This window comes from Heterocephalus glaber, unplaced genomic scaffold (assembly GCF_053883595.1).
Source record: "Heterocephalus glaber isolate CG9 unplaced genomic scaffold, H.glaber_assembly_v1.0 deba00000738, whole genome shotgun sequence".
Lineage (NCBI taxonomy): Eukaryota > Metazoa > Chordata > Mammalia > Rodentia > Bathyergidae > Heterocephalus > Heterocephalus glaber.
The window spans coordinates 4,820,306-4,843,887 of NW_028258161.1; the positions used below are offsets into that span (position 1 = coordinate 4,820,306).

At 34.8% G+C, this 23,582-nt stretch overlaps 1 protein-coding gene across 15 annotated transcripts in view; it reads right to left on the reverse strand.

Annotated features, from left to right (window-relative positions):
- The window catches only part of Nme7 (NME/NM23 family member 7), a 192,535-nt gene that overhangs the window by 94,776 nt on the left and 74,177 nt on the right, over window positions 1-23,582 (reverse strand). For 14 of the 15 annotated variants that reach the window (XR_015449514.1, XR_015449516.1, XR_015449512.1 and 11 more), the window contains 2 exons: window positions 2,892-2,956; window positions 731-799 (listed from right to left, as the gene is read on the reverse strand). The exons of the other annotated variant lie outside the window; for it this stretch is intronic. Coding sequence is in view for 6 of the 14 variants with exons in the window: in XM_087206893.1 (XP_087063019.1) it covers window positions 731-799; window positions 2,892-2,956 (134 nt within the window). In the remaining 8 variants the exon portion in view is untranslated. The remainder of the gene's footprint in view (window positions 1-730; window positions 800-2,891; window positions 2,957-23,582) is intronic. 15 annotated transcript variants of the gene reach the window in all.

Consider the following 23,582-nt stretch of genomic DNA (forward strand, 5'->3'; position numbering starts at 1 on the left):
AACAAACAAACTTTGATTTCAATTCTTTGGATACATACCCAGAAGTGGAATTGCTGGATCATATGGTAATTCCGTGTTTAGTGTTTTGAGAAATCTCCATACTATTTTCCAGAATGGCTGTACATTACCATCAGTAGTGTTCAAGGGTTCTCTCTTCTCTACATTCTTGCCAACACTTGATATCATTAATTGTTTCTGACAGTAACCATTTAACAGGCCTGAGAGGCTATCTCATTGTGGTTTTTAATCTGCATTTCTCTGATGATTAGTGATGATGAACATTTTTTCATATATCAGTTGGTAAATTACATCTCTTCTGAGAAATATCCATTCAGATTCTTTACCTATTTGTAAATCAGGTTATTTGTTCTCTTGTTATTGAGTTGAGTTTTGTAACTGAGTTATTGAATTGAGTAACATTTTGGATATTAGCCCCTTATCTGAGGTATGGCTTACAAATAATATGTTAAGGAATACTTCTAATAATTTTTGTTGCTTTTTGACACAGGGTCTTGCTACATAGTTCAGGTTGGCCTTAAACTTACTACGTAACTCACTATGTAACCGAATTTGTGGCAATCTGCCTGCCTTAACTTCCCAAGTGCTGGGATTGGAGATGTGTACCATATGCCTGTTTACTTTTAATGATTACTGATTATACTGAGATTCCCAAGACTTGAGGCACAAATTGTTTTCAGTATTAATACTTTACTTTTACTTCAATACTTACATTATACTCAGATACTACTCCTTTATAAACTTCATAGAATTCTTCAACATTAACCCGGTCCATGTTGAACTATATTTTAAAATAAAACAAAATAAATCCACAAACTAACCAAGAAAACAAAGAGCCCACACTTAGCACTCAATATTTATCATTCCTTCTTTCTATATACTTTACTTTAAAATGCAAATCTTGAATAATTTACTCGTTGAAGAAAAAGTATTAAGATCAGTTGATTAATAATAACAATGAATAACATTTATTGAGTACTTAACGTGTCATACATTATTCTATGTTTTTCACGTGCATCACAGGTAGTAGTAATAACCCATATTTACTGATATGGCTACTAAGACAGAGAGAGCTATGAAACCTCCCCAAATTAGCATTCTCTCTCCAGCAGTTCGATCCCATTGATCATGTTCTTATCCATGGCCCTACACTTCTTTGAAAAAAATCTTTCTTGATATCAAAATGATATATGCAAGGTAATACTGCTTAGTGATAGATAAAAAGTACAAGAAAAAAATATTACTGAAGCAAAGTACTTTAGATTAACCATAAGGGAAATGGAAAATAACCATTTTCATCCCAAACATTCCAAAAAATTCCCAGTCTAGACTGCAGCAAACCACTTACACAGTCATCCCAACTTCTTATTACTCTTCACAAATAATCATCCATACAGTATGCTTACAAAGTAAGTCTAGAACCTCTGATTCTTATCAAGGTTAGATTTAAATTTAGTTAAGAATAAATTTCATTTTATCCTAGGCTCACAAGAACTACAACTTTATTTTTTAATAGCCTCTGCATTTCCAATTTTATTTTCCTTCTACTTAGTTTTTTTATTGTTGCCAAGATTGAGAAACTTCTGCTTATACAGATAATAATTCAAGCTCAAAGGATTTCATCAAAGACAACATTACTAGTATAGAGAGGGAATTCTGTTTGATTTCAGTATTTTATTCTACATTCATAAAATGTATTATTAATGCAACAAAACAGTAACAAGATATAACTTATTAAATAGTATGGTCATTTCATTTACTCTGTGGAATAATTCATTTAGGCAAATATGTTCTTGTCACCTAGATAAGAAAACAGAATAAGAATGGTCGACATTTAGCCTGGTCACATACCTAGAAAGCAGCTGACCCCAGATTCAGAAGTAGATCTTTCTGACTCCAAAAGTCAATTAACTGCACATACCACTACATTACCATGCCCCCATCACAAGTTCAATTAAGTATCTACTATGGTCAATCACTGTGCTCGGTTGTAGACTTATAGTTAGGTCAATGTTTAAAAAAGAAACTTCCTATAATCATTTTTAAAGTAGACTTAAATCCAATAATCCTGTTATTATATCATCACTTAGAAAGTTTTGGCTAAGAATTTCTTTATAATCCTAGGTAAAATACTTCAAATATCATTTTGCTCATTAGTTTCTAAATTTTTTGCCTGATAAATGTCTGAACTAGATATTTCCCTTTTAAATTTTTTTAATTTTTAAATTGACAGTGCATATTATGGTGTATAGTGTAATACTTAAATTCAATTCATGCATATAATGTATAATGATCAAATCAGGGCAATTAGCATATCCACCACCTCAAATATTTATTATTTCCTTGTGTTAGAAACATTTAAGGTCTTGCTGGGGAGTGTAAGTGGCCACAGAGGGGATAAAATGCACTAACTCCAAAAAAGGCTGTGAGAAGACTCTAGAAATGTAGACTCTAAAAACATCAGATCAGGGGAGAAAAAACCTGAACTTACTCTCTTTCTTCACCATCTGCTTAGATAGTAATCCAGAATACAGAAAACTCAGCTTAACCCCTCACTTTGATTCTGTTTTTCATTTCTAAGAATTAAATGTATTTTTATTGATTATTTATTTTGCAAGTAAAGTTCCAAGAAATGAATAAACTTACCTTATAAGCCTGAATTAAGTGCATTATTTGAATATTAGTTCTGTTAGTGAAAGATTATTGGGTAAAATCATGTCAAATTTTTTAAATTATAAAGTTATTGAGGTCAGGGAGTGTGTCTCTTATTTTTAATGCACTGAGTTCAGAGGTGCAGAGATAATAGTAAAGAAATATTCTAAAGCTTTTTTTAAAAATCATCAACACATCATGGTTTATTGCAAACTACTTACCATTTGCATAGCTGAAATTTCAAAACACGCATCTCGAATAGCCATCAGGATCTTACCCAAAAGTCCTGAAAATGAACAAAAGGGTGCAAAAAAACCCCCATAAAAATTATAAAACATTTTAGACTCTGAGAAATACAAACTTTCTACATCAGTGTAACTTGCTTAAACATCATATAAAGAAAACAAATTCTGCAAGAGAAAAAAATCTGTAGTAATATCCATTACATTTAATCATTTGATTCCCTCAGTAAATGCTTCAAGGTTATCAGTGAGGGTCCTAAGCATAATGCAAAAACAAACAAACCAAACAAAAAAGCTTTAAAAAATATTATTTTGCCTTTAAGGCCTCAGAAGTCTAATAATGTAGAAAGCATAAAAATCAAACAATTTAAAAATAACATTACAAAAATCTGAAATACCAAAACACTAGACAGAAGAAAATCAGAGAAAAGTTCAAAGGAAAAAAAGTTAAATTATAACTGAACAGGTGGACAGAAACGTTAAGCAGAAATGAAAGTATGAATGGTCATTAAAGGCTGTAGACAGGTGATGGGTTTACTTAGGGACAAAACAAAAGACACACATTTAGGAAAGTGTCAAAAAAGGAAAAACAAAACTGAAAAGAAAGAGAGATATAATCCACAATTATGAAGGCTTTAGATGACAACATGGTCTTTGTTTTACAGACGAACAATTTTTGTAATAAGGTCTATAGAAACTGCGGATATGAGACTAATTTTGAGATCCTATTTGTTTCCTATACAAATATTCTAAGTTTCTTTTTTCAAGTGAACTAAAACTCTGTCTCTTTTACACATACACACACACACACACACACACACACACTATTCTGGATTATCTAGATGCTTGCCTAGAAATCCCTATATTAAGTAGCACTGATACCTTAATGTACATTTTGCACCTTTTTATTTTTATTGAGTACAGTGGCAAATAAAATCATACATATTTAAGGTATACATGTTTTAAGATACATATATATTATGAAATGATTACTATAATCAAGCTAATTCATATATACACCACCACACATACATATAGCAATTCTTAATTTCCTCTACTTAGAAACATTTTATAATAGCAGAAGTACAAAATACTCTTCAGCAAAAAATGTGCTCAGCATTCCATGCCCGGAGAGATTAAAACAGTTAAGTGAACACCATTCTAGAGTATTTTTTGATAGCTGTATACATTGATGTATTTTTGAAAATGTCATATATGTTGCTTCATAAGCTGCTGTTTCACATAACAGGGTGTAGTGGACACCTTTTCACCTCGACATAATTCATGTGGTCATGATCTCTTAATGATATAATTGATAACTTTCTCCCATATCCCCATTATCCTCTTATACCCTTCCCTTCTCCCTTTTATTCCTTCCTCTTTTCTAATCTCCTTTCTACTTTCATGTCATCACTTTTAGATTGCACATATTAAGGAAAACATACAATACTTATTCTTTTGAGTCTGCCTTATTTCACTTAAAATAATGATCTGTCCCATTCATTTTCCTGTAAATGGCATAATTTTGTTATTCTTTACAGCTGAATAATACAATCAAGCTAATTAATATGTCTATCACCTTGCCATACTTATAGCAATTCTTAATTTCCTCTGCTTAGAAACATTTTATAATAGCACATTTATACCACATCTTCTTCATCCACTCATTTGTTGATGGGAATCTAGGCTGGTTCCATATCTTGGTTATCGTGAATTGTGTCGCAACAAACATGGATATGCAAAAGTATTCCTATAGTATGCTGACTTTAATTTCTTAGGAGATACACCAAGGAGTGGTATAACTGTTATTGGCAGCTCTAATTTTAGTTTTTTGAGGAACCTCCCTATTGATTTCCACAGGGACTACACTAATTTACATTCCCATCAGCAATGTAGAACAGCTCCTTTCTCCACATCCTCACCAGCATGTATTTATGCATGTACATATAAATGTATGTATGTGTGTGTAAGTAGATAGGCAGGAGGCAGGCAGGCAGGTAGGTATATGCATTGTATTCTTGATGATAGCCATTCTCACTGGGATGAGGTGGAATTTCAATGTAGTTTGATTTGCATTTCCCTAGTAGCTAAGATGTTGAATATTTTTCACAGACTTATTGGTCATTTATACTTTTGACAAGTGTTTATTCATTTTCCATTTATTGACTGGACTACTTGGGGGTTTTTTTGGTGTTTTCTCAGTTCTTTGTATACTGTAGATAGTCAGAAGAGTTAGGTGGCAAAGATTTTATCCCATTCTGTAGACTACCTTTTCACTTGGTCAGTTGTTTGCTTTGCTGTATAGAAGCTTTTTAATTTGATGTAGCACTGCTTGTTGATACTTCCTATTATTTCCTATACTATCAGAATTCTATTGATAAAGTCTTTCCCTATGGTTTTAAGTGTTCTTCTAGGAGTTTCAAAGTTTCAAGGATTATACCTAGGTTTTTGATTTACTTTGAATAGATTTTTGTATAGGGTGAGAGGGATCTAGTTCGAATCTTCCACATATGGATATCCAGTTTTCAAAGCATCATTTGTTAAAGAGACTGTCTTTTCTCAACTTATTATTTTTGGGTCCTTGGTCAAGAATTAGATAGCTGTAGTTGCATGGGTTTGTTTCTGTTTCTTCTATTCCAATTGGTCTATGTAACTATTTTTGTGCCAGTACCATGCAGTTTTTGTTACTGTGGTTTTGTCACATAATTTGAAATTGGGTATTGTTATGCCTCCAGTCTTGTTTCTTTTGCTCAGGATTGCTTTGTCTATTTTTGGTCTTTCATGTTTCCATACGAATTTTTTCTAGTTCTGTGAAGAATGTCTTGGAATATTGATGGGGACTGCATTGAAGAAGATTTTGGTGATAAGTCTATTTTAACAATATTAATCTTGCTGACTCATGAACATGGGAGGTCTTTGCATCTTCTATTGTCTTTGTCAATTTCTCTGTCCAGTATCCTGAAATTTTTATTGTAAGGGTTTTTCACCTCCTTGGTTAAGTTGAGCCCTAGGAGGTATTGGTATGGTGCGGTATGGTATGGTATGGTATGGTATGGTATGGTATGGTATGGTATGGTATGGTATATGGTATGGTATTTTAAGCTATTGTGAACAGAACTGTTTTCCTGATATTTTTCTCAACTAGTTGATATTTTTCACAACTAGTTCATTATTGGAGTATAAAAGAGCTATATATATTTTAATGTGGATTTTGTATGCTCCTAAGGCCTGTATCCAATTTAGTGTCTTACTACACACAAGTAGTGCTATTGTAATTGTAGCAGGCTAAGGATGTGAAAAAGACAATCTATATCTCAAATGAGACATTTGTATCAAGTGAAGCTCAAATAATGTTATATTGTCCTGTGGAAACAAAGGCTTGTCAGAAGTTTGAAGACAGAAAAGTCATGGGCTAACTGAATCATCACTGTGGAATGGGAGCATTCCTAACTCAGAATCTGAAACATATTTAAATTGAACTTCATTTTTTTTGTTTGTTTTTTGTTAAATTCTATTATTGGTACATTTTAGGTATACAATACAATTACATTTCTCATTGGGAATTGTACATTTACATAATGCATCTTGGTTCTTATTTTTTCCCCATTCCTAGCTCTCCCTTCACACCCTCCACCCTTCCCTGTTGACAAAGACTTTATTTCCATTTTTTCCATTTCTCAGCATTTTTCCTTTCCCTTCTTTCCTTTCTCCTGCCCTTCCCACTACCCCTACCCCTTTGGACCTTTTCTTCCTATTTTGCATTATCGATTATTCATTCTAATCACTAGTAAATTCTAGGTATACAATATAATGACATTGATCATTGGAAATTTGCACCTTTACATAATCTCTCTTGGTTCTTATTTTTCACCCTTGCCCAGCCCTCCCTTCAACCCCTCCATTCCTCCCTATTTACAAAGATTTTGTTCCTATTTTTCCATTTTCTCATATTAATCCCATTCCCTTCTATCCTTTCTCCTACCCCTCTCACTTCCTTCACCTTTGCCCCTTTTCTTCCTATTTCACAATATCTATTATACATTTTAGTCCTTATTTACACTTTCAGTTTCTCACACTAGAGAAACTATTCAGTATTTATACATGTGTGTCCTATTTATTTCACTTAAGAGTATCGCCTCAATGTGTATCCACTTAGCTATAAATGTCTCTAATCTCTCATTTTTTATGGCTGAGTAGTACTCCATTTTATTAAAAACCCACATTTTCTTTATCCAGTCTCCAGTTGATGGGCATTTGGGCTGTTTCCAAGTTTTAGCTATTACAAACTGTGCAGCTATGAACATGGGCACACATATATCACTGTGGTATGATTCTTTTAATTCTTTGGGGAAGATCCCCAGCAGTGGAATAGCAGGGTCAAATGGGACCTCCAGTCCTAGTTCTTTGAGGTATCTCCATACTGATTTCCACAGCAGTTGCTCCAGTCTACACTCCCACCAGCAGTGGAGCAGGGTTTCTCTTTCCCCTCAGCCTTGCCAGCATTTGTAATTGGTGGATTTCATGATAGCAGCCATTCTTTCTGGAGTAAGGTGGAATCCCAGCGTTGTTTTCATTTGCGACTCTCAAATGACCAGTGATGTTGAACATGTTTTCATGTATTTATTTGCTATTTTTATTTCTTTAAGAAATGTCTGTTCATTTCAGATGCTCATTTTCGGATTGGGTCTTTAAATTTTGGAGGTCTGATCTTTTTAGGTTCTTTATAGATTCGAGATAGTAGACCTTTGTCTGGGGAAAAGCAGGTGAAGATTTTTTCCCACATTGTGGGTTGTCTCTTCACACTGCTGGTGGTTTCTCTTGCTGCGCAGAACCCTTTTAATAAGAAGAGATCCCACTTGCTGATTGTTTGTGCTAGTTCACGGGCAACTGAGGTTTTGTTCATAAAATCTTTTCCTACACCGATGTCTTCAAGAGTTCTACCTAACCTCTGTTCCAACTGGTTCAGAGTTTCTATTTTAATATTTAGATCTTTAATCCATTTTGATTTTAGTTTAGTGCATGGCGAGAGATATAGGTCTACTTTTCATCTTTGGCAAGTTGAAACCCAATTTTTCCAGCACTATTTATTAAAGAGGCTATCTTTCCTCCAGTGAGGGTAGTTGGCTCCTTTATTGAAGATGAGATGGCTGAGTGTGTCTGGTGTTGTTTCTGCATCTTCTAATCTGTTCCACTGGTCCTCAGGTCTGTTTCTTTGTCAGTACCATGCTGTTTTTATCACAGTAGCTTTGTAGTATAGTTGCAGGTTGGGGATTGTGATACTCCCTCCCATGTCTCTGTTACCTAGAATTGCTTTTGCTATTCTGGGTCTCTTTTTATTCCAAATGAATTTTTGGATTGTTTTCTCAAGGTCCATGAAGTATGCTGCTGGGATCTCAATTGGAATTGCATTAAATCTATTTAGCAGTTTTGGAAGTATGGCCATTTTCACTATATTAATCCTTCCTACCCAGGAGCAGGGGATGTCTGTCCATTTTCTGATATCATCTTTAATCTCTCCTTTCAGAGTGCTATAGTTTTCAGAGAAGAGGTCTTTGATTTCTTTCGTTAGGTTGATTCCTAGGTATTTCAGTTTTTTGGATGCTATTGTGAAAGGAATTATTTGCCCTATTTCTCTCTCAGTGAGTCTGTCATTCGTGTAGAGGAAAGCTATTGATTTTTGTGTGTTGACCTTGTAACCAGCTACTTGACTGAATTTGGTTATTAAGTCTAGAAGAGTTTTGGTGGAGTTCTTGGGGTCTTCTATATAGAGTATCATGTCATCTGCAAATAATGACAATTTGACTTCTTCATTTCCTATCTTTATTCCTTTTATTTCTTTCTCTTGTCTAACTGCTGTGGCTAATGTTTCCAGAACTATATTGAACAAGAGTGGTGATAGTGGACATCCTTGTCTTGTTCCTGATTTTAGAGTGAAGGATTTCAGTTTTTGACCATTTAGTATGATATTGGCTGTTGGTTTCTCATAGATGGTTTTTATCAGTTTGAGGTAGAGACCATCTATTCCAATTTTCTGTAGGGTTTTTATCATAAATGCATGTTGGATTTTGTCAAATGCTTTTTCTGCGTCTATGGAGATAATCATATGGTTTTTGTCCTTGGCTCTATTGATACAGTGTATTACATTGATTGATTTGCATATGTTGAACCATCCCTGCATCCCTGGGATGAATCCCACTTGATTCGGGTGTATGATCTTCTTGATGATCTTCTGCATTCTGTTTGCCAGTATCTTATTAAGGATTTTTGCATCTATGTTCATTAGTGAGATTGGCCTATAGTTTTCGTTTTCGGTTGAGTCTTTCTCTGCTTTGGGGATCAAGGTGATGCTTACTTCCAGGAATGAATTTGGGAGTATTGCTTCCCTTTCAATTTCATTGAAGACTTTAAACAGTAGTGGCAGCAGTTCCTCTCTAAATGTCTTGTAGAATTTAGCAATGAAACCATTAGGGCCCAGGCTTTTCTTAGTTGATAAGTTTTTAATTACATTTTCAATTTCATTGGTTGATATTGGGTGTTTAGAATTTTTAGGTCTTCTTCATTCAACTTTGGTAATTCATATGTATCTAGGAATCTGTCCATTTCTTCTGTGTTTTCCATCTTATTGGCGTATAGGTTCTGGAAGTAGGTATTGATGATCCTCTGGATTTCTGCTGGGTCTGTTGTCATTTCACCCTTTTTATTCCTAATTGCATGGATTTGGGCCTTTTCTCTCCTTTTTCTGACAAGGTTGACTAAAGGTTTGTCAGTTTTGTTGATTCTTTCAAAGGACCAACTCTTGGCTTCATTGATTTTTTGTACCTTTCTCTTAGTTTCCATTGCATTGAGTTCTCCTCTGATCTTTATAATTTCCTCTCTTGTATGAGCTTTGGGGTTGTCCTGCTCTTCTTTTTCTAGAAGCTTGAGGTTTAGCATCAGGTTGTTTAATTGGGCTCGTTCTGTTTTCCTAATGTGCGTATTCACTGCTATGAATTTCCCTCATAAGGCTGCTTTCATTGTGTCCCATAGATTCCAATATGTTGTACTGTCATTGTCATATAACTGAAGGAACTGTCTGATTTCTTCTTTAATTTCCTCTGTGACCCATTGGTCATTCAGAAGTGTGTTATTCAATTTCCACATGTTTATGAAATTTTTTCAGTTTCTTTTGCTATTGATCTCCAATTTCATCACACTATGGTCTGATAATATACAGGGGATAACTTCAGTTCCTTTGCACTTACTTAAACATGTTCTATGTGTGAGTATGTGGTCTATTTTGGAGAATGACCCATGTGCAGCTGAGAAGAATGTGTATTCTGATTTTGTGGGGTGGAAGACTCTGTAAATATCTGTTAAGTTCATTTGTTCAAGAGTTTGATTGAGTTCTAGTATTTCATTACTTATTTTTTGTCTAGTTGATCTATCTATTTGTGACAGTGGGGTGTTGAGGTCCCCCACTACAATTGTATTAGTGCATATATGACTTTTCATGTCCATTAGTATTTGTTTTATATAGTTGGGCACACTAGTGTTTGGTGCATAGATATTTATGATTGTCATCTCTTCCTCTCGGATTCTTCCTTTTACAAGGATGTAGTGTTCTTCTTCATCTCTCTTAATCAGTGTTGGTTTGAAATCTACTTGATCTACAAAGAGGATAGCTACTCATGCTTTTTTTCAGGTTCCCGTCACGTGGAGTATTGTTTTCCACCCTTTAACTTTCAGTCTATGAGTTTCCTTTTGAATTAAGTGTGTTTCTTGTATGTGGCACATTGTTTGATTTTTCTTCTTGACCCATTCTGCCAGTTGATTTCTTTTGATTGGTGAATTAAGATCACTAACGTTGATGGTTGTAACTGAAATGTATTGACTTGTCATTGCCATGACTTTTTCTTTTCGTTGGGTTCTCCTCCTTTACATTTAATTTCTTGTCATGCCAGATGGGTTCATGCTGCTTTGCTTTCTGTGGTTGTGATCCTCAGTGTCTGTTCCTAGGCTATTGTGTAAAATTCTTTGGAGTGCTGGTTTGGTAGTCAAGAAGTTCCTAAGGTGCTCTTTGTCATGAAAGGATCTTATTTCTCCATCAATTTTGAAAGATAGTTTTTCAGGGTACATCAATTTGGGTTGGAGGCTGTTTTCTTTCAGGGCTTGCAATATGTCACTCCAAGCTTTTCTTGCCTTGATGGTTTGTGTTGAGAAGTCTGCTGTGATTCTGATGGGCTTTCCTTTGTATGTGATTTGTTTCTTTTCTCTAACTGCTTGTAGAACTTTTTCTTCTGTTGTGTTTCTGGAATCTTAACAATTATATGTCTATGTGTAGAGTTTTTTTGATCAAGGCTATTTGGAGTCCTATATGCCTCACTTATCTGTATGTCAAGTTCTTTTCCCCTGCTTGGGAAGTTTTCTGCCATTACTTCTGTGAAGAGATTTTTTATGTCATCTGCACTCTCTCCTCTTTCTTCATTGACTCCAATCAGTCTTATGTTATTCTTCTTTGCATCGTCTAGCAGCTGCTGGATTGATTTCTCATGTTCCCTCATAATTTTGAAGCAATTTTTCTTTTCCTGGTCATTAATTGCAATCTTATCTTCTATATCTGAAATTCTGTCCTCACATTGGCTCATTCTGCTGTGTAGACTTTCAATGGAGTTTTTCATCTCCTGGGAATCTATTTGCATCTGTTTTATGGATTCCATTTGTTTCCTCTGTTGGGATTCCATCATGTTCCTCAGCTCCTCTCTAGATTTATTAATCATGTCTTGCACCAGGAGACAATTTCTCTTGTTATCTGAGAAATTATTTCTGATTTCATTTTTTCCAGATCCCCTTTTGTTGCAGGTTCAGTGGGTCCAGGTGGTTGATTATCAGAGTGTTCCATCTCATTTCCCTTTGGGGTTGCTGTAGGTGATCTGGAAGTCTAGTTTTGAGACTTATTTATGTGTTTTCTCATTTCAACCGGGGGGGCGCAGGGGGGTGCTATTGGCACCTGCGCAAATCACCTCCTCTGAGCTGGGAGAGGTGGGACAGGGGCCGGGAGCAGCGGTAGGGATGGTGGCCCAGAAGCCCCTTCCTCTGGGCTTGGAGTAGTGGGAGGGATGGTGGCCGGGAAGCCCCTTCTGCTGGACCAGGAGCAGTGGGACGGCAGCTCCCAAGCCCCTATCTCTCTGAACTTCGTTTTGATAAACATGTTTTGTCACATTAATGCTAACTTAAATATTCATTTTATAATTTATAGTGAATTTGTATATATATTTTAGTTATATAGTAGCATGTATAAAAGTTTACATTTAGTTTTATGTTTGGACACAAGTTGCATTACTAAAAATTTAAATATCAACACTGAGAGATAATGACAATAATTTTCCTCTAAAAAGAAACACTGTCCAAAGAAATGAGGAGGCACTGAAAATAATGACCAGAACATCACAAAATAAAAATAGTGTTTTCAGAAGATTGCTAATATAATATTGACAGGTAAGCTGGTCTGTGGAAAAGAATAAAGAGCAGGAAGAATAGTAGGCTTTTGAAATCTAGTTTTCTGATTAGGAAAAAAATCAATCACTATATCTTTAAATGCTTTATCTTATTTTGGACCTCATAACTGGGATGGCAGCAGTAGTGAAAGAAGCAATGAATACAAACTATTTCCAAAACAAGAAGTAACAGTATTATACTTGATAAAGAGTGAAGATGAAAGAAGAGTAAAAGATGACTTCAAGGTTTTTAGTCCAAGTGATGGGAAGAATACTTACACCTTTAAGAAGAAAACAAGTAGTGAAGCCAACTTAATAAAAAGAAAAACCACTGAATTATTTTGAAAATAACCACAAAATATCCTATTAGCATGTACAGAGTGGAAAACTGATCAGTATTTAAGGAGACAGCATATCCAGTGGCTGGCTGATTGAATAAACCCCCCTACACAGAACTGGTGACACAGGACCACATTCTAATAGCCCAAGCTAGAGAGGTATACAGTGAAGGGTGCAAACAGGTTAGAGAGGCAATGATGACAACAGAGGACAACCGCACTGCATGTAGGGAGTAACAGTTCAGTGACTACTGACTTCTTAACAGAAACAATGGAGAGCAGTCAATGAATGAATTTTTAAATGTGCTAAAAGAGGAAAAATTTACATGTGTGTCCTATTTATTTCACTTAAGAGTATGGCCTCAATATGCATCCATTTAGCTATAAATGTCTCCAGTTTGTCATTCTTTATGGGTGAGTAGTACTCCATTTTATAAAAAAACCCCACATCTTCTTTATCTAGTTTCCAGTTGATGGGCATTTGGGCTATTTCCAAGCTTTAGCTATTACAAACTGCACCACTATAAACACGGGTGCACATATATCGCTGTGGTATGATTCTTTTAATTCTTTGGGGAAGATACCCAGCAGGGGAATAGCTGGGTCAAATGGGACCTCTAGTCCTAGTTCTTTGAGGTATCTCCATACGGAATTCCACAGTGGTTGCACCAGTCTGCACTCCCACCAACAATGGAAAAGGGTTCCTTTCTCCCCACACCCCCGCCAGCATTTGTTATTGGTTAATTTCTTGATAGCAGCCATTCTTTCTGGGGTGAGGTGGAATCTCAGTGTTGTTCACAGATAATGGGGGAAAAAATAAGAACCAAGATACATCATGTACAGGTACAAGCACCCAATGATAAATGTAAATGTATTGTATACCTAAAATATACCAATAAAAGAATTAAAAAGAAAAAAAGGAGGAAAAATTAAAACCGTCAACTTGAAATTCCATATCAACACAAAATCTTTTCAGAATGATGGTAAAATAAAGACATTTTCAGATAAAAGAAAACCAAAAGAATTTGTAGTCAGCAAACCTGTACTGCAAGAAATGCTTAAAGACATTATTCAAACTTTAGGGAAATTAAATGGGATGAAAACAGGGATCTTCAGGAAAAAATAATGAAACAGTTAAAGGTAAATATGCAGATAAATACAAAAGACCATTTTCCTCTTAATTTCTTTAAAATACATGTGCCTGATTAAAGCAAAAATTTTAACACTGTATTGATGATTTTTTCTGTATTTGTAATACATATGAGAAATATACCATAAACCAGGAAGAGGTGCTAAGCAGACTTACACAATCGAAAAGTCTCTTCACTCTTAATGACATGGTAAGACATTAGTAGCTCTAAGCAGACTGTGAAAACTAAGGATACATTTAACTCCTTAAAACAGTGGTTTAAAAAAAAAAAAAAGAATAATCCCCATACCAACAGTACCAATATCACTGGGGAAGCTGTTAGACACACAGCAGGTGGGGAGTGCAAAACCATTGTTCACACTCACCCTGCCTGTGACTCTGCCACACTTTAAAGCCAGGAAGCCATGGCCATGAAAGGGAGGAGGAAGGGAGGTAAGAAAGAAGGAAGGCAGGAAAGGGAAAGAAGAAAGGAGAAAGAAAAGAATAAGGGGGGAAGATACACACCTAAAATGTCAATGAATAAATTTTAGAAATATTCAATGAATGTCATAGAAAGGATAAAGATAATGAAATAAGGAATAGAATACAAATAGTAAAATAGAAGACCCAAAACCAATTGTATTAATAACTATATTAAATGTAGCGGACTAGAAATTCCCATTAAAAGACAAAAATTTTAAATGCGTTAATAAAATGCAATCCAATTATATGCTGCCAACAAGAAACAAATTTTAAGCACTGAGACATAAGTACATTGAAAGAAAATGGATGGAAATAGATATACCATGCAAACAATAAGAAAGTATGAGTGGTTACATTAATTTCAGATAAGGTAAATTTTATAACGAAAGTATTAGAGATAAAGGTCCCAGAAAATACTGGGAGATAGTAGTTTATACAGAGAACTGAAGGCAAATGGAAATCCACAGAGAGAGAAGCCCTGAGCACAGATATGGAGGGGTAAAACAGTACAGTTCTTTTAAAATAAAGGTATTTGCAACTTACTGTATACGGGGTGGAGGGGAAATGAGACAGGGAGAGGGTAGGAGAGGAGGCAGACACCATGATAGTGGAGTTTTGTCCTATAGACAAGTTTTCAAATTTTTGGACTCACAGACCCTTTAGTTGTTGGAAATTATCAGACTCTAATGAATTTTTAATCTATATAGATTATATCTAACAATATGTATTATAAAACAAAATTTTTAAGTTTAAAATTTAAATATAGCACAAATCTTTTACATTTTAATGTAAGTTTTTTGAGAAAATGACTATATTTTCTTAAAAATTAGTGAAAGAGACATTGTTTTACATTTTTAAAAATTAACGAAAGGCAGCTACATTCTTACCTCTAATTATATCTTAATCTGTTATAATATGTATTTTGGTTGAAACATATATAGTTGGAAAATGATGGAGTACTTCAATATCTTTTCCAAATAATTGTATATATTCTTTACTTGACAAGTGGTAGTAATTTCTTAAAAAGTTTATTGCAATGTATAATTTAAACCCCTATCAATAAACTCCTTTTACCCTGTCACATTAAAATCCATTGGTCTGTCTTGTACTTTGGCTCATGCATGATGTGTAACGCCAAACACTGATCATTTGGACAGTACTGGTTCACCGAGTTATGGAGATCTTCCAAATGCTGACAAATTTCACTATGCCACATTAAAAATACTGACGATATCACTATCAGTTACATCAGAATAGCTTCATGTGTTGGGAAGCTGAAAAGCTCAAGGTGGTGCATAGTTTTCCAAGATTTTGACTTTAATTTTCATTTGTAATTTATCTTTACTTGAATTTTATATTTGGCAATAACTGCTGTCAGCTGTTTTCTTTGAAAAGATACAGTTACTTGATTCAAAAGAAAATACCTGCCAGATACTCAAATTTGAATAACCATATTCTGTCATTCTTTCAAGTAAAAAATGTATTCTATGCAAAAAAACATTTAGTAGACCTTAGTATTCAAAACATGGAGTATTAAGGTGATCTGTACTCAAAGGTCAAAATAAATAAAATGAATACTTTTTATTGCCTCATCAAGGATATTCCTAAGTGAGAAGGGCTTTTCCTTCCCTTCAAGAGCATGATGGTTAAAGACACAGTAACTACTAGTATATGTCACTGCCTTGATTCATCCGAAGGTACTAGCAGCTTTCCCCATCATTGATTTTGCACCATCAGCGCAAATGTCAACAAATTTAAAAACACAATAATCTCTTAGTGTTATTATGAAAATAGTTTTGACTTCATAGAATGCTAAAAAGGTCTCATTTATGATAACAAGAAACTTACATGTGGATCCTGATCTAAGCATGAAAGCAGTATTAAGCTTTAAGCATTAACCAATATGAAGGGAACTTTGTAATCTATATCTACAACAAATCTAGACCTATTATAAATCTATAATCACCTTAAACTATGTCCTGCTGTGGAATGTATCATCTGAACAGAGTAATATTCACAGATAAACCAAGAAGAAGTTATGGCCCAAGTAACACTGTCATTCTGCCAAGGACAGTCAGACACAAGTCAAATACCTATTTGAAAATTCCTATTTATTTAGGTCATGTACCCATATCTATTATCCAACTTATTAAATGCCCTAGAATACTGCTTTTTAAAAAAAATTTGCTCAGTTATTTGTGGAGGTAAGACACACAGGCATTTAAGAAATCAGCTCTGTTTAACAGCTTGAAACAATTATTAATAACCACAAATCCTATACTCTGTCCTAGGAAGAAAATGTTCAGTTGACTGAATAAATAGTAGTAACTATATAAATGAAGCACACATATATAGCAAAAAATAAAAGTAAAATTGTATGCTGGCCAGCTAAGCAGAAAAGGGTTAAACAAAGCAGACTGATTTGGCTGGTGTTTGCATAGTTAATTGGTTTTACAGCAGTTTGCTTATAACTCCCTGAGTGCTACCTCTCAAATGTTCTGAATGCCCTATCACCTCCCCTCCGCCTGCACCCCTAGTGTCTCACTTCATATCCATATATCTTTCATTCGGATTATTCAAAGGCCACTTTTTAAAGTATCTTCCCTATATAGCCAACTATACAATATCTGATATTTATTACCCTGTCTTAAAAACTCTTATTTCTCCTCGGATTAGCACACATCCTTCTTTTAGGGAAATTATTTCTCTAACCATTTGATTGAAAAGGGAGCTGTCATCTTCCCAAGTGACCCTAAAGGCATGGCCTCAGTGAGTATTCAAGACGGGGCCACCAAACCTAAGCAGGACCTATCATAGCTCTCTGCTTTTTAGGCCATAGCTAACTTATCTAGGAAAAGGCTTATAATAGCACAAGCCAAACTGAACCCTTCCCTGAGATTTTTTTCTAGAATGGTGATGGGCTGGGGGTGTGTGTGTGTGTGTGTGACACTGTTTCCACTGTGCTCACAGGGTATGAATCCTTCACTGCTGCTCACCATCCTCTCTCCCAAGGACCTGGGAAAAGCTTATCTAGGAGCATGGAGCACAGAGTGAAGAGAAGCAAAGATGAAAGCCAGGGAAAACGGAGAAGTTGTCTCTGGTTTTCTCTAAGGCCATCACCATTCCCACATCCTGCCGGGAGTCTGGTAAAATGAGACGTATTAGAGAACTCAAGTTGTGTTTCTATCACTTGTACTAACAGTGTCCTCAGAAACCCACTTAGTTTTTATAGGGTGAAATGCTGCAGTATCAGAAAAGCTAAAGTAGAAAAGTGAAAGCAAGAAGAAAAAATACTTTTTGAAAGCTGTGATATTCTTATGAATGCTGATTCTTATAAAAGAATTATAGCTGGGGATTTAGCTCAATGGTTCCGGCACCTGCCTTGTAAGCATAAGGTCCCTAGTTTGATCCCCGGCACCAAAAAAAAAAAAAAAAAAAAAAAAAAAGAATTATAGATAGCAACAAATATCCCAGAAAAAAATCCTATGCGTATCCAAATGATCAAAAACTGAGATCAGAAGATCTATCCCCATCTATAAAGTTGATAAAATAATCATGGTCAGGGAATGTAGCTCAGTAGTACAGCATTTGCCTAGCATGCACAAGGTCCTGGGTTCAATCCCCAGTACTGAAGGAAAAAAATAGTAGATGAATGTAAGAAAAGAAGCTGATAAAAAATATTCTGGTATATTCAAATTCAAATATTTATTTTTAGAAATAGTAAAACTAATAATTTAAATAAAATAAAGAAAACAAAATAACAAAGTAATTGCACAAAATGGGCAATTTAACACCAACTGGTATTATTAAGATAAAAGGAACAGTAAATATTTTTGCATAATTTAAATTATATAGGATAGTTTACACTACTTGGAAGAAAACGAACTAGCTTCACAGTTATACAATCCAGGGTGGTTGCAGAGGTGCCCAATAAAGTAATCCTAGTGCTCATATACTGTTCAAGACTTATTTTGATATGGAAGTCCCAGAGGATGATACACAGGGTACCCCAAGAGAGTGACTGAAAATCCTGCTTGAGTCTAAAGTGTAACAAAATAAAGGTGGAATTTCTTCAGCTTTAAATATACACATAAATTGAAGTACAGGTTTGTGTAGGCGAGAACCCCTTGTTTCTCCCTCTGACATGCCATATGTACAGGGTAAATAAATCAGTGCTAACAAATTTGCCTTCGTTTGGCTCTACTACTATCACCATCCCTATGTGGAAGAGCACTCAAATTAAGACACAGTCTTTATGAGTTGAATTGGGATAATACTGCTCACAACAGCCTACAGCTGAAAAGGAGTTGGTTGTTCTCTCTCTCATAACTGCCAAGGAAGTTTTATGTGGTGAAACTTCTTATAGTTTAGCATAGAGAAGAAGATGATCAACACTTACCATACAGGAGATATCTGGCTTGGGACGACTGCACCAATTTGCTCTCTGGGCATATCCAGTTTTAACGGCCCTCTCATTGGCCTATCTCAACTAGAAATCCTCATCCAAACCTTCATGACTAGATTCTCAGTTCTTTCAAAGAAGGAATACACTTAGGACTATTCTAGATGCATACAGCAAAAAAAGTCCAATCCATTCAAAGTGTGTTTTTTAAGGAAGGGTTTTACAAAAGAGCCATGAGCCATGAACCATGAGCCAAATCCAGCCTGCCACCCGTTTTTGTAAATACATTTTTTTTTTGAACCAGGGATCGAACTCAGGACCTTGCACTTGCGAGGCAGGTGGCAGCACCACTGAGCTAAATCCCCGGCCCTGTAAATAAATTTATTAAAACATAAGCACACCCATACACTTTCATGTCACCTATGGCTGCTTTTCTACAATGGCAGCTGAGTAAGTACAGCAGAGACAATATGATCTGCAACACCTATAATACTTACCCACCTTTACATTAAAAGTTTGTAGGCCTGCTGGGGATTTAGCTCAGTGGCACTGCGCCTGCATTGCAAGTGCAAGGTCCTGAGTTCGATCCCCAGTAAAAAAAAAAAGTTTGTAGGCCTCTGCTTTAGGGCACTGGTGACTCATTTTATCCCATTGAAAATAGTTTCCTCAAGTTAGGATCTATAAAAATGGTACTATAACTTCAAGGAAAGAAAAAAGCATAGCAGGATGCAAAAGGCAATGTGTATCTTTCAAAAGCGTTCACTGTATTAAAAAACTGAAAACGTTTTACTTTATGCTTCTAATAAAATTTAATATAACTAATAATGCACACATGATGAGATAAAGGATATTAAAGGATTGCTGGTAAAGATAAAAAGCCAAGTGAATGAGACAAGAAGTTATGGTGAAATAAACAGGAGAAGAGGCCTCGCCTATACCACTGTAAATTAAAGATGCAGTGTCACCTACAAGCATCCTTACAGAACAGTGCAGCATTTCAGAGATAGAGAATACAAGCATAGTGTTCTATATATTTGTACTAATTATAAGTTAAGTCAGTGGCTAGGATTTAGGGCATATTAAACTTCAAAGGAATTTAACTGTCCATAATTAGATAGAATATAAATGTTCGTGTCCATTTTATATCTGCTGCTAAAGCAAAGCTTTTGAAAATCATTTTTGTTTTATGCTAAAAGTTAATTAAACTTCAGAAATAATACAGTTTTTATTTCTGTTAAGGTGGTAGAGGTTTAACAGACTTCCAGGGTTCCAGTGCCAGCTGCACTACTGCCCTAAAGATGTCAAATTCAGCAAATTACTTAACCTCTCCATAGTCTCAGTATCTGTAATCACTTGTAAAGGGGATAGTACCTACTCCATGGGGTTATTAGTGAGGATTAAATGAGTCTCCATATGCAAAATTCTTTGAATAGTGGCACACAACAGCACTATTTAAGTAAAAGTTAGTAGTAGTAGAGTAGAATTAGAGTCAATAATATAAGTGAGTTAGGGTAAATTCAGCTGAATTCACAGGTTTGTTTATAGAATTAGCATTAGTTTGGTTTTTAGCAGTACTGTTAAAATGCAAGCTTCTTGTAGCTCCCATTTCACAGAAAACACTGTGCAGCAAGGCTTCTCAAGGGGGTTAATTCAAGTGCCCAAGTCACACTCACTGAAATGGCTGCAAAGAGTGAGGGACAGCAGACAACAGGGTCATGGCAATACACCCCCACGACCACAGCAGGGAAGAGAAGAGCCGCTCCTGTGTGAGCCAGCAGTGCGTGGCAAACAAACGATCCATGCTGGAAGTCAGAGCAGGACAGAGTCTTCCAACAGCATCTGACCAAGCCAGCTCGGCTCCCCTCTCATGGCAACACTCAGGAACATCCGAGGTGAGCTTTACACAGAGCGTGGGCCCTACATTAGGAACTGCATCGGTAAAGCAGTTTATCCAAACTCATAAAAATCCTTCAAATTTCTAAAATAAATTTTGTGTATAAAAACATCTAGGGCCATGGATTTAGCTCAGTGGTTCAGCCACTTGCCTCGCAAGCACAAGGACCTGAGTTCGATCCCCAGTACCAAAAAAACCCCAACAAAACATCTACATGGGGAAAAAGAGGAAGGTAACAAGCAAAAGATAACAAAATAGCAAGAGTTACATAGTAAATTAATTTTTATTATCAAGAAAAATCATAAAACACCATGGTAAATATAGGATCAATCTATTTGTAAGCCCCTATTTAATGACAGATTATATTTGGGGCATATACTGAATATACCTATGTATTATTTATATATCATAGAAAGTAAAATAAATTAAAAGTAAAAATTTGTGGGCCAAGGATTTAGCTCAGTGGTGCTGCTGCCTGCCTTGCAAGCGCAAGGTCCCAAGTTCTATCCCGGTACCCCCCAAATAAATAAATAAATAAATAATTGAAAAGTCAGAGAATAATACAATAAGCAAAAACCAAAGCAGTCAAAGGGTAGAAATACTAACAATGGACAAAGTAAAAATCAGGAGAAAACAGACCTTAGGACAAAAAAGGTAAAACTAGAACATAACACATTTAAATGCAGAGATAATAAGATACAAAATATTGATAAAGAAAAAGAACAGTAAAAGAAACCAAATAACATTCTCAAGAGCTTAACAAAGTCAATAAAACTATCAATAATAATATCACATATTTTTATAAAATTAACCATATTTCAACCATACCACTGACATAACTACAACAGGGAACACAATATAGAAATCATATAGATCAAATGTATCTAAAAGTGTACCTTGGTTTAGTATAATTGTTTTATGTGTTTTATATGGTTTTTGGTCTGTAAGTCTGGCCATTAGTCTGTGTTTATGATAAGTAATTTGTCTGTGTGCTCTTTTTTTGGTACCGGGGATCGAACTCGGAACCTTCCACTTGCGAGGTAGGCGGTGGAACCACTGAGCTAAATCCCCGGCATATGATAATTCATTTGAAAAAGAGTCAAAAATAAATAAATTTGATGCTGGCCAAAAAAGATGTGTTATGTACATGTACCAACTCCCCACAATGAATGTAATCATTATGTACTTCAAAGGTGCACTAATAAAAATAAAAATTAAAAAAATTATATGGGCCATGCTATTTGACCAAAATATAATATAATGAGAACATCTCCATAAAAACAAAATAAATTCTCAGAAATTTACCAATACTATCTTAAAGAATGATGGGATCGTGTTCACTTGCACAAGAACAAATACCTACAGTAACAAATCAAAATATACCATACCAAATTACATAATAAGATTAAGAAGCTGAATTATAATGAGACATATACACACAGCTGATGGAAGTAGTGAACTGGTGTCCTCTTTCTGGGGCAAAAGCTGGGATTCACCAAAACCTGTAAAATATTCTTATTACTTGGTACAAGAATTCCATTTCTAGAAATAACTCTAAAGGCAAATAGGACACATTCACAGGCTTTGTATAGGAAGATGCTGACCACAGAACTATTATTAATACAATTTTTAAATTTTAAATAAAAACAAGAAGGACTTAGGTAATGAGTATATTTTTATAACTGATTATTATTTGAATATTATATTTCAAAGGTTATATAATTACACAGAAATAAAAATTCAAAATATAATGGTAGGTTAAAAAAAGTACAATATAAACTTGTAGAAGCTTAGAAACTTGTAGAAAGAAACTTTTAGGAGGATAATTCTTCATTCATTTTATGAAACTAGTATTATCCTGATACCAAAACCAAAGATAGCACAGAAAGTTAAATTACATGCCAATCAATAATGCTAATGAATACAGACATAACAATTCTTAACCAAATATCAGCAATTAGAGTTCAGCAATATATGAAGTGAATTATATACCAAGTGGATTTATCTCAGGGATACAAGCCTGGTTCATTATTCAAAAATATCAATTAATGAATTCAGTTTATTAACAGGTTAATGAGAAAAGATTATATTATTATATCAATTAACAATTCTGAAAAAATACTATAGCCATAATAATAACAATAATAATAGTAAGCACAGAAAAATAAAGGAAACTTCCTCATCTCTATAAAGAAATTTTACCCCCCAAAATGCCATTAAATTATGCCTAATGGTAAAAGGAGAATTCTTTCCATGACAGATAGGAAACACAGAATAAATGTCCATTCTCATCATTCCTATTCAGTGTGGTACTGGAAGTTCAAGCCAGTGCTACAAAGCAAGAAGAAATAAAAGACCTACAGAACAGAAAGAAAGAAATGCAATTGTCTCTTGCATATAACATGATTTCTAAATAATATTTTTAATCTAAAAATAAAACCTAGAAATAATAATTGATTCCCTGAAGGCTGCAGGATATAGATACACATTAAAATTATATTTCTATGTACTACAAATAAATACTTGAACGCTGAAATTAAAAATACAAGCCATTTATTATTACTAAAAAAAAAATCTAGGTATCACAAGTCACGTACAGAAAACAGGATATGCACATGAAAACAACTAAATGACGGATGGAAGACCTAACAAAATGCTCATGATATAGAAGACTTAACATAGTAAAGATGTCAATTCTTCCCAAATTGATAAATAGGTTTAATGGAATTCTTATCAAAATCCCAATAAGATTTTATGCAAATGTAAATAAGAATAATTTCATTATTTGAAAATTATATGGGAAAGTGAAGCAAATGGATAGCTAAAACAATTTTTAAAAGAATGAAGATGGAGCAATCAGCCTACCCAATTTCATGATTTATTATATATCAACAGTAATCAACATAGCATAGTATTGGCAGAGCAACAGACATAAAAATCCATGGGACAAA